The sequence below is a fragment of the Venturia canescens genome, chromosome 1 (genome assembly GCF_019457755.1).
Source record: "Venturia canescens isolate UGA chromosome 1, ASM1945775v1, whole genome shotgun sequence".
NCBI lineage: Eukaryota > Metazoa > Arthropoda > Insecta > Hymenoptera > Ichneumonidae > Venturia > Venturia canescens.
The window spans coordinates 33,320,911-33,334,934 of record NC_057421.1 but is presented as its reverse complement, the minus strand read 5'-3'; the positions used below and the strand labels follow the sequence as shown (position 1 = coordinate 33,334,934).

The 14,024-nt window shown below is 36.1% G+C and overlaps 1 protein-coding gene across 1 annotated transcript; it reads right to left on the bottom strand.

Annotated features, from left to right (window-relative positions):
* Positions 1 to 1,775: 1,775 nt before the first annotated feature.
* On the bottom strand, positions 1,776 to 4,314 carry LOC122407789 (uncharacterized). Its single transcript, XM_043414213.1, has 4 exons — positions 4,127 to 4,314; positions 3,740 to 3,938; positions 3,355 to 3,447; positions 1,776 to 2,125 (listed from the first exon to the last, which is right to left on the bottom strand). The coding sequence occupies exons 1-4, from the start codon at positions 4,240 to 4,242 to the stop codon at positions 1,877 to 1,879; spliced, it is 657 nt and encodes a 218-aa protein (XP_043270148.1). The 5' UTR covers positions 4,243 to 4,314; the 3' UTR covers positions 1,776 to 1,876.
* Between the last annotated feature and the right edge of the window lie 9,710 nt (positions 4,315 to 14,024).

Below are 14,024 nucleotides of genomic sequence, written 5' to 3'. Positions count from 1 at the left end.
CATTTATGTTATGACGAGTGGCTGCCAGAGAGTCTACCGCAGCAATAGCGTTTCTAATTGTTTTCGAAAATTTTCAGAATTTGTTTCTTTAATAATAAATTAATTACACTATTTCAGAGAATATTGTAAGTTGACGTATTTTTTATTTTTTTTTTCTTTCGATTGCGACTCCTTCGAATTCTGTAGCTCAACGCGTTGAAGAGATATTAATTATTTATTTTTTAATTGTATTCAAAAATGGCTTGGATTTTCGCACACGTTTTTGATGTTTATATGTTTTTTTATTTAGTGACGTATGATGTATTTATTGTTTACTAAATGCTAATAAGGTTATAAAGATCGCGAATGTGACAGTTCGCTGATACTGTCCCAATTTTTTTTCTCTATTCTGTGAGAAAAAATAATAAGCAGTACAATGTTTTAGCGAAAGGGTGAGAAAAAAGTGAAGAAGAGAAAAAGAGAAATTTAATGGGATCCAACACGTGGGCGGGGCCTATTCAAAATGGCGCAGAAAAGTACCAGTGACATATGAACATCTATGAACATATGAACATTCATTTTCTGCCAAAATGTTGCTAAGTTTAGAAAATATTTGTGATTGGGCAGGTACAAATCCTGCCCAACGTAATGTTGTTAAAGGCGAACGGGTGTTAGCAACTAATCACATAATTAAATGCGGTTTAAACTATGAAAATGAATCAAGTGATGAAATCAGTAACGTGTTTACAAACCGCTTGTATATACGTGGGAAATTTTTTTTTCCCGATGGTGCACGTGAAGAATATTTTGCCGGGTGCATTTTTACAGGTTTATTTAAATTTCCTTGCAATTGATAGAATTTACAGAAAAACACTTATTGACTGTCTACTCTCATGCCTCTTTTTTCTGTTTTCACCCTCGTCCACCAGATATCACGTCTTTTTATGTTGGATCCCAAAAGGCGGAGGAATTCAAGAGTGTTGTGTAATGGAAAAAACCGAAAATTGTGTCAACAAGGTTACAGGAGACTGCCAACTAGTGTACGAGACCGATATAAAATTGGTTTCATTGGGGTACCATTTTCAACATACCACTGTACAAAAATATACCATTAAGAAGATAAAAAAAAAATTGTCAGTACTTTTGAGTATGTAAAAGGTGTATCAAGGTTTTATGTGATTCCATTCAACCAATTTTTATATATATAAAATAAACAAAAAACATCTAAAACTCCAATGTTTACGTTTCGATGCGTTTATTTCTGGGTTTTTTGATTCCGGGTGAAAAATGGATGTGAACAAATTTTTGTAGCATGAAACCATGAAAAATTGTGTACCCTCGGAAAATGTAAATTTGACGTCAACGCTAGATGGATGAATCAACAGGAAATTGGTGTGTAAATCCGTGTCGTCAAGGTCACATTGGTCTGAAGAGTTTGGTGGTAAACAACGCGGTTGGGGATATAGAGTACACATTAGTGAATCTACTCGATGTTTGTTTTGTTATACACAAAGTTTTAGAGTTATCGTATTAGTTCAGTCTCATCAGAATTAAGGGAATACGTACTTTTGAAATATGTTCTTGAACATCCCGATATAGCAGGTTTCCTACGCCTTTAATCAATGATTCACGGAGCTCTCAAATATTTAAGTATTGAATATGTTACCAGGTCGAATTTCAGTTGAGAGCATTAGATTGTAAAAAACGATGAATAAGAAAAAAACATTGTTTTTCGAGTCATTTGAAAAGATTAAAGGTGGTTGAGAATCGTTAAAAAAATTTCTGAAGAAATCCAATTATATTAATAATATATATTTACATTTTTTGTTCATTTATTTGAATATGTACAAGGTTAGTTAATGCGAGGAGGTTTCGTATCTGTGTGCTCGGTCGTTTTTCAAGCATTTTCCGTTCTCGCAATAATAATATTGATCCTATCAACATTAAAATTGCTTCTCGGCGATATCGGTTCGGCTCCCGGTCTGACGGTGTTTGCTTCCTCATCGGCTCTGCTGCGTACTATACAAATGCCTCGAATTACCGAGACGTATCTCCTCAGAAACACAATCGGTTTCGTCTTCCTGGTAATAAATTTGAATTTGTTCGACGAACGATTGCCCTCTCGATACAATCCGGAACGTGCGTCCTGTGCATTATTTACAGCCTCTTTTCTGTTATCTTTTTCAAAATATATACATTTTTTACAAATAATTTATTGAGAGAAGAAGAAAATGTTTTAAGGAGGGTGGATCACGAAATCAAAATAATCAGAGTTTGATAAAATTTGGTGATAACATTCTTTAGCATCAAGTATACAAATACATTTTTTTTTTTAATTTTTTTACCACACGGTTATCGAACAATTGAGCCTTAAATCGGAGTTCTTATGCACGAGATGTGGATAAGAATTAAGGGTATGTAAGGATATGTAAACTCTATGCTTATACACGCGAACTTTAGTGTTCAATTACTCGAGAGCTATGTGGTAGAAAAATTTAAAAAAATTTATATTGTCTTATATATTTTTAAAGAATACATTTACCAAATCTTATTAAATTCTTATCATTTTAAAATTCTTCATATTTTTAACATGATTTAGCATGGCAATGTTGTATCATCGCGATCCACCCTCCTTATGATAGGAAAAAATACAGACGAAAGCTATTTTTTCAACAATTTCTCATGCTGTGAACTCTCGGCAGTATAAAAATATCAGTTTATCGATTAGGGTCTCACTTTCTTTTGAAACGAGTTCAAAAATGGCTCCTGAGATTCGTAATTCAAGAAAATGATATGTCAATTTTACCCCACCACCAAAATTTACTTTATTCAAAGATAATATAGTTTCGGCGAGCTCAGGCCAGCAGACGACAGGGCTGTCAATATATTTGTCCCGAGACTCTACCGAGTCTCTTGATTATTGCGAGCTACGAATTTTAAGGGGTCTTAAAACATACTTTGGGGCTCAATTTTTTTTACATTTCCTTTTGGCCAGATGAATAACCGGTTGACCAGAATTGCATCATACAAAAAAATATCGTGCTAACTTCGGCATTGAATGATACACGTAAAAATTTGAATAATTTTCACAATTTTCATCAGAATTTCGCAAACACTGGTACCAGGATGGTTCATGCAAAAAAATGGATTCTTATGTAAAATTAAAAATGTCATTGTATTTTTTTAGCTGCGGAGTAGAAGCCAACTAAGTTCGCGAATGGAATATCAACTTAGGGAAACTCCGCAGGACCAAGCCATTCTGTATTTTAGAAAACTTACAGCTTGCACCAATTTTGACACGACAAGCAAAGCAAAAGCTGCTAAAGAAATCAACGTGCTTAGGATGGTAAGTGATAAAAAAAACGTATTTTTTACCAAATTGTTTTTGTTAACTTGACGGATGCACTCTAAAAATGTGCAGTAAATAATTGTCGGGCTGGTTCTCGCATCGATGGCGTTTGTTGCGTTCTGAAAAAAAAATTTCGAACGTTACTAATTGGAGTGATGTCGCGATGAATAATTTTCTAGACACATCAAAGAGTACAAAGCACTATTTGAACTTTCACAAACGTGGAAAGAAATATTTAGGGATCCGATAACAAAAGCGCAGTAATTTTCATTTCAGTCGCTCTCATTATTATATTGGTTAATAGTATCGGTTCTTATTCTTGTTATCGCAAAGATAATCGGTCCGTTGGCTAATGATCAATTTTAAATGGTATGTCAAAAAAGGCTTGTTTATTAAGATGAATCGACTCACCCGGAGATACGCTCTGCAATGGCCGTAATTGGTGTTATTCAAATACGCATCAGCACATGACGCCATGGAGAGGAGCATCGGATAGCCCGATGGTAGTTGACTAGACCGAAAAAAACATCCGTAACAAGCGTCTCGTTGCATCGTGTTATCGTCTTGTGAATCATTGCAGAGTTGATTCAGCAATTGAGTGGTTTTTACACTAAACACACAAGACGAATATTATGAGAATGAAATAAAATTTTTTTTTCAGTATTAATAATTTAGTAAGTCTTCAAATAAAGGAAGAATCGTCGGTGTTAATTACAGAGAACAACAACAATAACAACAGAATTATATTTAGATTCGCTTTGCTTGAAAAACGACGAAGGAATTCTGAGCTGTAATAACTTTGTAATGCTTCCCACTGAACCGAAAACTTTGGCGAATCCATCGTGAATGAGAGTTTGACCGGTTTGGAGAAGGCCATAAATTAAAACGAATTTAACGATGTTTCCACGATTCATTATCGTCGTTAGTTCCTTTTTAATTGACTATCCTCTTCGAGACTAATAAATCATGAATATTTATTTGCACGATCGAAGAAAAATATTCAAGTGTTGTTCGCTTTTGGTGCACCGAGCTTTTATACGAGGGGATTCGTCCATGAGGCACGGATTTCGCTCATAATGTTTCATTGTGATTTACGTATTGTTTGCGGTATCGTCGTCGACACTGTATTTTCACTGTTGTGTGCACAACATTCATTCACATTTGCGGGGCAATGAAAAATTCTCCGTACTCGTCATGCCAGGTGATTCCATTCGAGTGTCTGAATGAAACTAATTAAAAGAATCTGCTCATGGATTCCCTTCAACAAAATCTTTCTTTAGCATTAGGTGCACGGAAATTAAATACGTGAAAATATCAGACGCAGATGCAACAACGAAATACGCCGAAGGGCCATGACGCAGAGATCCTTAATTACTTCTTTAACCTGTACGTTTATTGGGCATGAAATTAATAGTTGTTTTGTTAATACGCTTTGCACGCATTAACAGACTCACACACACCGGATCCTAACAAACGAATAATTATGTGTACTGGAAGATCTGGAAGAATCACGGGATAGTCTGAGAGGAAGAACCACGCATAAGAAAATATACTCGAATTCCAATTAGGAGAATCAAGTTTTTTCGTGTTCATGTCACTTTATTATCCCGTCAATGTGGACGATGTGAATAACAATGTCACGGAACCCCTCACCATCCTTTACAGAGCACTACTATTGAGAATTAACGTATGAATAATATAACGATTGATGAAAGATTGAATCATGAAGAGATCGTGTGAACGAAGAATTGCTAATAACGGGCATACGTATAACGCGTTGAAAAGCGGATATACGGTCCAGAATTGATGATCGGAGAGCACGATAGCCTGATGAAAATCTCTCTTGGCATACTGACCGAATAATGATTCAACATGCAAAGCCAATTAACCCATGAAGCCACTTTAATTCGAGGTTCATTTTTGCCATTTCGCACCAATTCCCGAGCAACGGAAGTGGGATTTTTTTTTCTAATTATTGTTGTTTGCTCATAATGATGGAAAAAATAAGGCTGCGCGATCCCGTCAATTCCCCAAGGGTTATTTCCATGCCAAAGCCTTTTTTTTAAATTCGTTATTCGTGGCATCTTTTCGATTAGTTCCCTCCACAGAATGTCTCGGATTGAGTAGCCAATTATAGAAACTCTGGTTGCAATTCGAATTATCTTTGATTGCGAATTGTTCACTCGTCATTTTGTTATTTATTTCGGATGCGTTTAAAGGGTGTACGAACGATAATAGAAGTTGATCGGAATATGATATGTTCTGATTAAGACGTAACGAACTAACGAACGCAAAGTAATAACAACAGGCGTGCAGTATCCGACATTTCATTGTTCTCAATATTCGTAATACCAACAATTTTCCTTCGAGTATAAATCAGACATGAGTGTACAAGTACGGTAGAGAGATGGAGAATTCAATTAAGCCTCTAAATACTTGTTCAAAAGACGAGAGATCAGAGACTGTTGACAATTCGCTTAGGCACAAGAGCTTCGCTACAGTAACTTTTGTGTGCTCGTATATTTCTGTATTCGGTGGTACACGTGTGCAAACTAATATACACAACAGCTGCATCGTTCTTCCGTCAAAGTACGGAAATTTCTCTTACCTCTATTCGTCATTACCTAAAGTTCTTCTCTTGGGTGTGCTTACTTTGTAACGAACAAAAACGAGTCTTTTGTTCGCTTGAGTTTTCTTTGATCGGCTTGTGTGAAAATCTCCAAGTTCATAGTGGCTTCAGGAAAGTTGTTTTTTTTTTTTTCCATGAAGCGAATGCAAACTGTATTATGTTTCGTTCGTGGATCAGACGAATGCGACAATATTTTGGTCGGTGGAAAAAAATATTCGTGGAAAATTTGCAAGCCGGTCGAAAGTCCAGAATTTTCGGCTGTCATGCAGCGCCGCCAATGGCATATTGTGCGACGTAAGATTCAAACGTTGTTGAGTACGAGGCGTTACGTGAACGTAAATATATTTTTCTAGTAAGGAAAGTGGGAGGCAGATTAAATGAAGACAGAAATAAAAATATATATGAAGAAAGCGCGCTTTCAAGGGGCAGTGAGTCATTCTAATTTTGGCTTCAGAGGGATGCACTTCGGGTCGTCATCGTTTATCACCATGGTTGCGGTTGTTGCCTCTTTTCTCATCGCGTCTCCGCGATCGTGCGGAAAATATAGTTTACAGAGCGAAAATAAACTTCTGGTGCGTTAGTGTATCAGCCTCGGCTTTCAATCCCCATTTCTTCTTTTCCTTCTGCCTATATACACTGTTCCTTTTTCATCTTACATTTCTCACAATTCATGTCGATAAAGTTGTTTTCCGCACCTGGTGCCCTTATCAATTTCACACTCGTAATACGTCTCCACGTTCAGCCTTTTTTCTAATTCAATTTCCATTTGCGGTATGTTTTTGTCTTCTTCCGCGATTACCATACTTTTTGAAGATCAACAGCAGTGCTTCCCCCGCTTCTCGAGCTATGCATCAACAAATTTTAAGTTTTGTTTTTCATTTTGAGGATCCACGCAGTGACCCAGCGGAGAACGGGCAATCACAGACATGCTGCCGCGCTTTTTCCTATTGACAAGCAAATCGCGTAACGAATGGATTTTTGACACGATTATTATTGACTCCATTTTTAATCCAAGATTCAGGTTTCTTGGGCTTCATCGGTTTTAAGGTAGATCATGCCCTTAGGATCATATTTTATGGGTGTCTAAATTGGGTGGATTTTCACTCTAAATTCACTCTATATTAAATATCACTCTAAATTAATGTCAGAATTATTAATTCAAAGTTGTAAATAAGTTTTTTCAACTGATTTTTTGGGTAATGAAGTTCGACTACAATTATATGAGTAGCCTCGTTCGAATAGATTACCATGTAGTTATCTTAGTGTGACGCTAGATCCACAACTTTTAGAGTCCTATATATTTCAAAACAAAGCAATGTCTTGCCAACTTCGGACTCTATGCTCTCCCCGTACTGTGGTGATCTTCATTCTTCAGAGATTAGCATACTAAGAAAAAATTGCTGCTTACCTGGGGTTCGGGACAAAATGTGATTGTATGGTGTCCTAGACCTTACAATAAGGAATAGGGTGGGACTTGATCTATTCGAACGAGGCTATACTCATATAATTGTGGTCAATTATCTGATCAATTATATTTCGAGCCTCGTTCTTCATAGATTCCCATGTAGCTCTTTAGTGTTATAGCAATTTTCTTTTTTTTTCAAATTAAACAACTTATTTATTTATTCATTTATAAACCATATATATAATAATATAATTGAATGTTTGCGATTACAATTAATGCTTATACGTTAAAAATTGCTTCAGCAAAGCTTTGATCTTTTTCAATACAAGGCCGATTATAAACTTTAGCGAACATATCACTATCCTTAGACCATCCATGCAGCTGTCCTTCTTATTGTTTCTAAGTATATTCCCTTTGCAAAAGCTTTGGATGTAGAGGCATGTCTAGTTGAATGAGCAGTGAAAATGGCTATGTTTATTCCACTCTTTTTTTAATGTGTTTTTTATCCATCTACTAATAGTTTGTGCCCCAACTCCCTTTCCGACATCTCGTGTTGCTACAAACAATTTTACTGATTTACCTCTACGTTCCTTAGTTTTTTCCAAATAATATAAAAGCGTTGATGCTACGCATAGACCCGGTTTATCCTTAAATTCCGGAATCTTTAATAATGGTTGAGGACATCCTGGACCTGAAGTTTTAATTATATCTGAAATAATAATCTCCAAACCGTTCTGAGATTTATGTATATTCTGAGTTTTTATACTAGCTAACGTCTGAGCTCTGTGGGCTGTGCATAAGGCCATCAGAGTGATTGTTTTTTCAGATAACTCAACCAACGATAATGAGTCTAAAGGAAATAATCATGCAAAACAAGTCTTGTTGCCGTTCTTAAATCATCCATTTTAAAATGAACTGGTTTAATAAATTGATTCAACTTTTTTAGATTCAAAATGAATCGGAACTTATTATCTTTCTTTGGGACTGTAAAATATGATGAAAGGAATTGATCATTTTCAGAATTACATCGTTCAACGAAAAAGCATAAGAGAAAGTGACGTTTAGTATACGTCATGGATTTGACAGAAAGTCATCTTGTGCAGTGTACTGCTGTGGAAAAAGTGTAGTGCTGAAGAATAAAGGACAAAATATACGTGCTCGATGTCGAAAAGTATATCGGTTCACATGCGAAGCCCTGGAATCCGGTGTGGTGAAGCCCTGGGACTCGCTGCGAGCGTGTGGATATCGAAATTTTGGAGAAAATGGAGCGAAATGGAAAAAAAAATAACTGAAAAAAAAAAACAGTGAACGAAGATGCGAAATTTTCAATAATTCTGGTAAATTTTCTTTTGTTTTCAATTTGACTGTTTATCGATGTCTACCACTTTTTCAAGCGAGAACTCAGCGGTTCTAACTGCTAGAGAGTTCAATTCTCTCGAAACTTGCTTCAAATGGGCAATTCATTACTGAAGGTTATAAAAAAAACCATACTAAACGTAATGAATAAAAAAATATGAATCTTCTAAATCTTGGTAATGTATGAAAAACGTTTGATTCAAAGGAACAAAACGTTGTCAAATAAATGCAAAAGTGACGAGTACATCGGATGACGAATGAAAAAAATTCAAAACATAATGGTATATAAAAAACATTACGAAACCAACTGTAAATAATTTCAACAAAACAATTAAGAAAAGTTTTTACAAATCATGAAAAAATATTATATTAAAAAAAATACAAATCTGTAAATATATTGTAAAGGAAAAAAAAATTCAAATAGAACGTGAGAAATTCATTCCTACGGGAAGCATCCGAAACTTAAGAAAGTTCTAGTTAATCAAAAGAGTTACCATCTGAGTTATGTGCAGCACTAAAATTTATAACATCAATCGGAGGATGAGTATTTTATTAGTATATACAGAATACAGAATTTTTCACAATATGAAATTGTTCTGAGAAGCGTTCAAATCCAAAAAAAAAATCAGGATCCCCTGGTATTCACAATATTCGACGTCGATTTCGTATCGGTACAAATTATGTTTAAATATGTGCTAAAAGTACTTGTCCGGCCCATCACTTTTCATTCAAATTGCTCATTCAAATAAATATCAGGACTCTTCTAGATCTGATGGATCACATGTATGCATGCAGAGAACAACGTATGTTATCGTGTGATCCATCACCTTAAGGTGATCTGTCACTTGTTCAGTCGGTAAAAATCCTGTTGCACGGTTTATTCTGAGTAGCTTGATATTTGAAAGAAAATATGAGTTACACGCTATTCTCATTTTATTAGAGAACAAGGTGTAACCTTTATTTTTCTCGAAAAATCAAGGGTCTCCGAGTAAAACGTGCAACCATTTTGCAGTTATCTCTCTCGCACTCGCGCAAGTGATAGATCACCTTAAGGGGTCTGCACACTTATCATCATTCTCAACCAATCGGAATAAAGTTTTTTGAACACTATCCGAGTCAGTTGGTGAAGGTTGTTTGAAGCTGATTGCCTCGTGAGAAAACTGCGTCTTGGGGATCGTTTTACGTGACTCTATTCAGCAAGAATCTTATGTTAAGAGACTTTTTTCGGACGATATGGGAATATGAAAAAGTCTGGATTGCTTACAAAATCGAAGACGACAGAAATGCGTCAGAAAACTTTCGACAGTAATTACTGTAGAGAAAAAAAAAACAAAAAAACGTGTTTCGTTGCTTGCAAACAATATACAAACTTCATAATGATTCGGTAAATTCGATCATGATAAACTGTTGAACTTACTATCGATGACAAAAGGATTTATATATTAATACTAGGACGACCCCACTTTGCACGCTCCTAAATCGAATGGGCTTGAAAGCAGGCTTCATTCCGACGAAGCCACACGTGGCACCGAAATCTACGCAGCAGAAAAACACAAGGTTGCCACAATTTTTTCTTGTCCATTATCCCCCTGTGTGGGATCAATGCGTTATGTCTTAAATCCTGTGAGGGTTCCTATATGCATAGTCATATACAATAACAACATAGAGTGATCGAGAAATTGGTATGCACGTGACCTCTGTTGCTATGTGCGCATTATCCTTCCCATAGCTTCCTCGTGAACTCTCTCTTTTTCGTATATACCCAAATTTCGAAGTTGTTCCATCTGATTTATTTCCTTTATTGTTTTTTTGTAGCTGGTAACTTCGCAGTTAGAGTATTAATATGCAAGGGAAACGAATGGTTCTAAAAGAGACGGAAAGAGAATACGCATGAGGCAATGTTAGAGGTCACGATGGTTAAAGATCCGTTGACCTCTTCGTGGTCTCCTGGACTCTTCCGCAACCTCTGCTGCGACCGCTTCTTCTTACTCCTATGCAGGGGACGGGCTAAAATAATTTGACTCAATTTAACTCAATAATAATATGTGAGTAATAGGGTAGTATGGGGCAAAATGGACACTTAAGGGTTTAAACAAGTTTCATTGATGAGCATATGATCTTTCAACTATTTTTGAGTCCCAAAATTGATGCCCAGTCCTTGTTTCCGGAATTTCTTCAAAAAAAAAAAAATCCGGGGCAAAACGGACACAGCCTCTACGAGGCATAAAAATGGAAAAATCGACATTTTTCAAAATGCAGCCATTCCAAGCGACTGTTTCCGAATAGGATGGTAATATGGGAAAAGAAATGGGGGCACTCAGGCTCTATTCCTTGGATGTAAATGAAAAGAAATGAGTCAAATCTTATATCCCATTTCTGTCATGTTTTTGAGGAATGCAAAAAATCAACTTTGGGTCCATCGTGCTGGGGTATATTTCGTGTTCACACTATATCGGAGTCCCACTATTGATTCATGGTCCTAGTTTCCGGAATTTAAAAAAAAAAAAATTTTTTCAAAAAAAAATTTCGGGGCAAAAGGAAAACAGCCTCCAAGAGGCATAAAAATCAAAATATCGAAATTTTTCGAAATGTAGCAGTTTAGCAGACAAAAAAAAAGCTCACCAAGACAGCAAAGTTCTCGTCTTTTGAAGACGTTTCTTGCATTTTTTGCGAAGGGTTATATTCGTCGTCCTCCGAAGATTGGATTTACAGTGTAACATGCAAAAATGGGCACACACCTTGTGTACAAGTGTTGAAGACGAAAATATCAGCTATGAGTGCGATTTTTGTAAAAAATGAATAAAAAACCTTTTTTCCTTATTCGTATTTTGATTACTATTGTGGTTTTTAAAAATAAGTCAAAAAAGCGAATAGATAGTGAAAAAGTAATTTGGGATCTATTTTGCTCTGAAACTTGAATTTTTTGAGGATGTCACCGTGGAATTCAACAATTTACCATGATTTATGGTCAGGTCATGGTTTGGAATAAAAAAAAAAATTTTATGCATTTTATGAAATTTTAGTTTCGGGAAAGTCCGTTTTGCTTCGGGTTTCAACTTTATGGGGCAAAGTGGACACTGTGTCCATTTTGCCCCATACTACCCTAAATGAGTCAATAATTTGACTCAATTTGACAGATCAACGAAAAAGAGGTTAAACATTTACGAGTGGTCGAGTAGAAAAAGACGGAGAGAACAGGTGTTGCCAAACGTAAACCTAGGGATAATACACGAATCGTTGGATTGACTTTTTTTCATTTTTATAATTCAGTGCGAACATTCATTTGAAGAATTACACATGGAAAATTTTATTCATTAGAAATAATATTTTGCATATGTCAATAATATTGATTACTATAAGTTTCAAGTATTAGCAATGGTATGACTAAACTGAAGTGGTAGAATTACCTCAAGAGTATGGATCAGTCGACTAGTCTCACTTGAATTTTTGAAATCGAAATTCTTTGACACAGTTTGCCCGATAAAAAAAAGCTCTATCAACCTACGCAGGGCGATGGCAAAAATGGGCTGACAAAGAGCTTTTTTTTAATCAGTCAAACTGTGTCAAAGAATTTCGATTTCGAAATTTGCAGCTATCTCTCTCGCACTCACGGTTGCGATATACCGACTGATCCATCCTTTTAACAGTCAAATCTGTGGATTGGGTCCTAAGTAATAAAATTATCGTTTTCCATGTATGTAGAAAAATAAGTAACATTGCCTGCTCGATGACTAAACAATTTACATCGGTAACCACCAGTGTAACTTCTCCTAATTTCAAAAATTATTTGAAAGACCGGTGATTAATTGCGCATATGAGAGTGTGTGCGCTCGTGCGAAAGCCTTTTTGAGGACACAAATAGATTTATTTCTAGTCTTAATGAGTGAAAGCTTATGCAACAGCTTTTTTCTTATTCTTTTTTTTTGGCATTTCTCTTATAATCGCTTATATCGTTTGAAATTTGTTCCTGTTGAATTTAAAAAATGAACAAGTACTATAGAATCCGACGTACTTTGACGTATAATTTTTTAGTAATTATTGACGTAAAATGAAGTAACCTGAGGGAAAAAAAGCACCAACTTACCGAGCAGGAAATAAATAGGCATAAAAAAAATAGCTCTTTCCAGGATTTGTAACATAAGGGAGTTCCCCGCCGAAAAAAGGCTCGGACGTTATTATGTGTGCCCTCCAAGAACTAGTCAGCCACGTGGACTCAAGTTTGCACGAGTCTTCGAGAAGCCACCAGTATATTATATCCCATGATCCTGCGCTTTATTATTTTCTCAGGCTTTTCTTATTGATATTGTTGTGCCTCCTACGTCTTCTGATTCTTCCTTTATCAAAGTTAACCTTTTAAAAGTTTTGTTAATCGAGAAAATTATAGTGCAGAAGTGATTATGCTTTTTACACGTAAAGCGTCATTACTTCTCGTGACGATACCAGCCACTGCCGAATCATAATGATCGTCGTTTCAAGCCTTCTTGCTTCCCCCAAGTTTGTTCATTATGCTCACAAAATATTTTCAGTAATTTACCAGCCATGACGGAGAGAACCTTTTGAAATGACTAGAAGAATCTATTTTAACGATGTATGACTGAACTAAGAACTTTGGCTGCACAGGATAATATAATAGGGCATGTTTACGAAGAACCTGAGAATCTTCCGTCATCTTTGCTCGCGTCATTCTTCCCAAAGCGCTGCACGCATTATGTGATAAATTGCAGTAAACCGGGTTCCTAAAAATTGAGATGGTGTTATGATTTGTTATACTCGGAATGAACATGCAAAGTCCTTGGTAGTGCTTCAATAACACACAACGATTTATTGAAGCTTTTGTTCCAGGACATGAATCAGTAATCACTGGACAGTGGGCGACTGGAGTGATTCGATGATCCCCCGAGTTCAAATACTTTGCATGATGTAAATGCATGCGGTGGGTTGATTGTTTAGCATGAACTCGTGCGAGCGTATCGATCACCGAGCGTATCAGGAGATGGAATTTCAGACTTTTTAATGGTGGAAACCAATTTAATTTCCCTAAAAACCTGTTTCATCTACGGTATTAGGCCAGAATGACCTTGTGATATACTTTCAGGAGCTTTTTCGCAAAAATATCGATGTCTGTATTAAAGAGAAGGGAAATGACGTTGCCAAAATGCGTGCCAACTTTCCATCGGCAGACATTTCTGAGGGTGAAGGTAAACCAAAATCTACGCGTAAACCAAAGTCGATAATCAGTTTGATTTGATCAGAATGAAATATGGAATTGTGAGATTTTTTTGAACTTTCAATCGGGACACAACGAA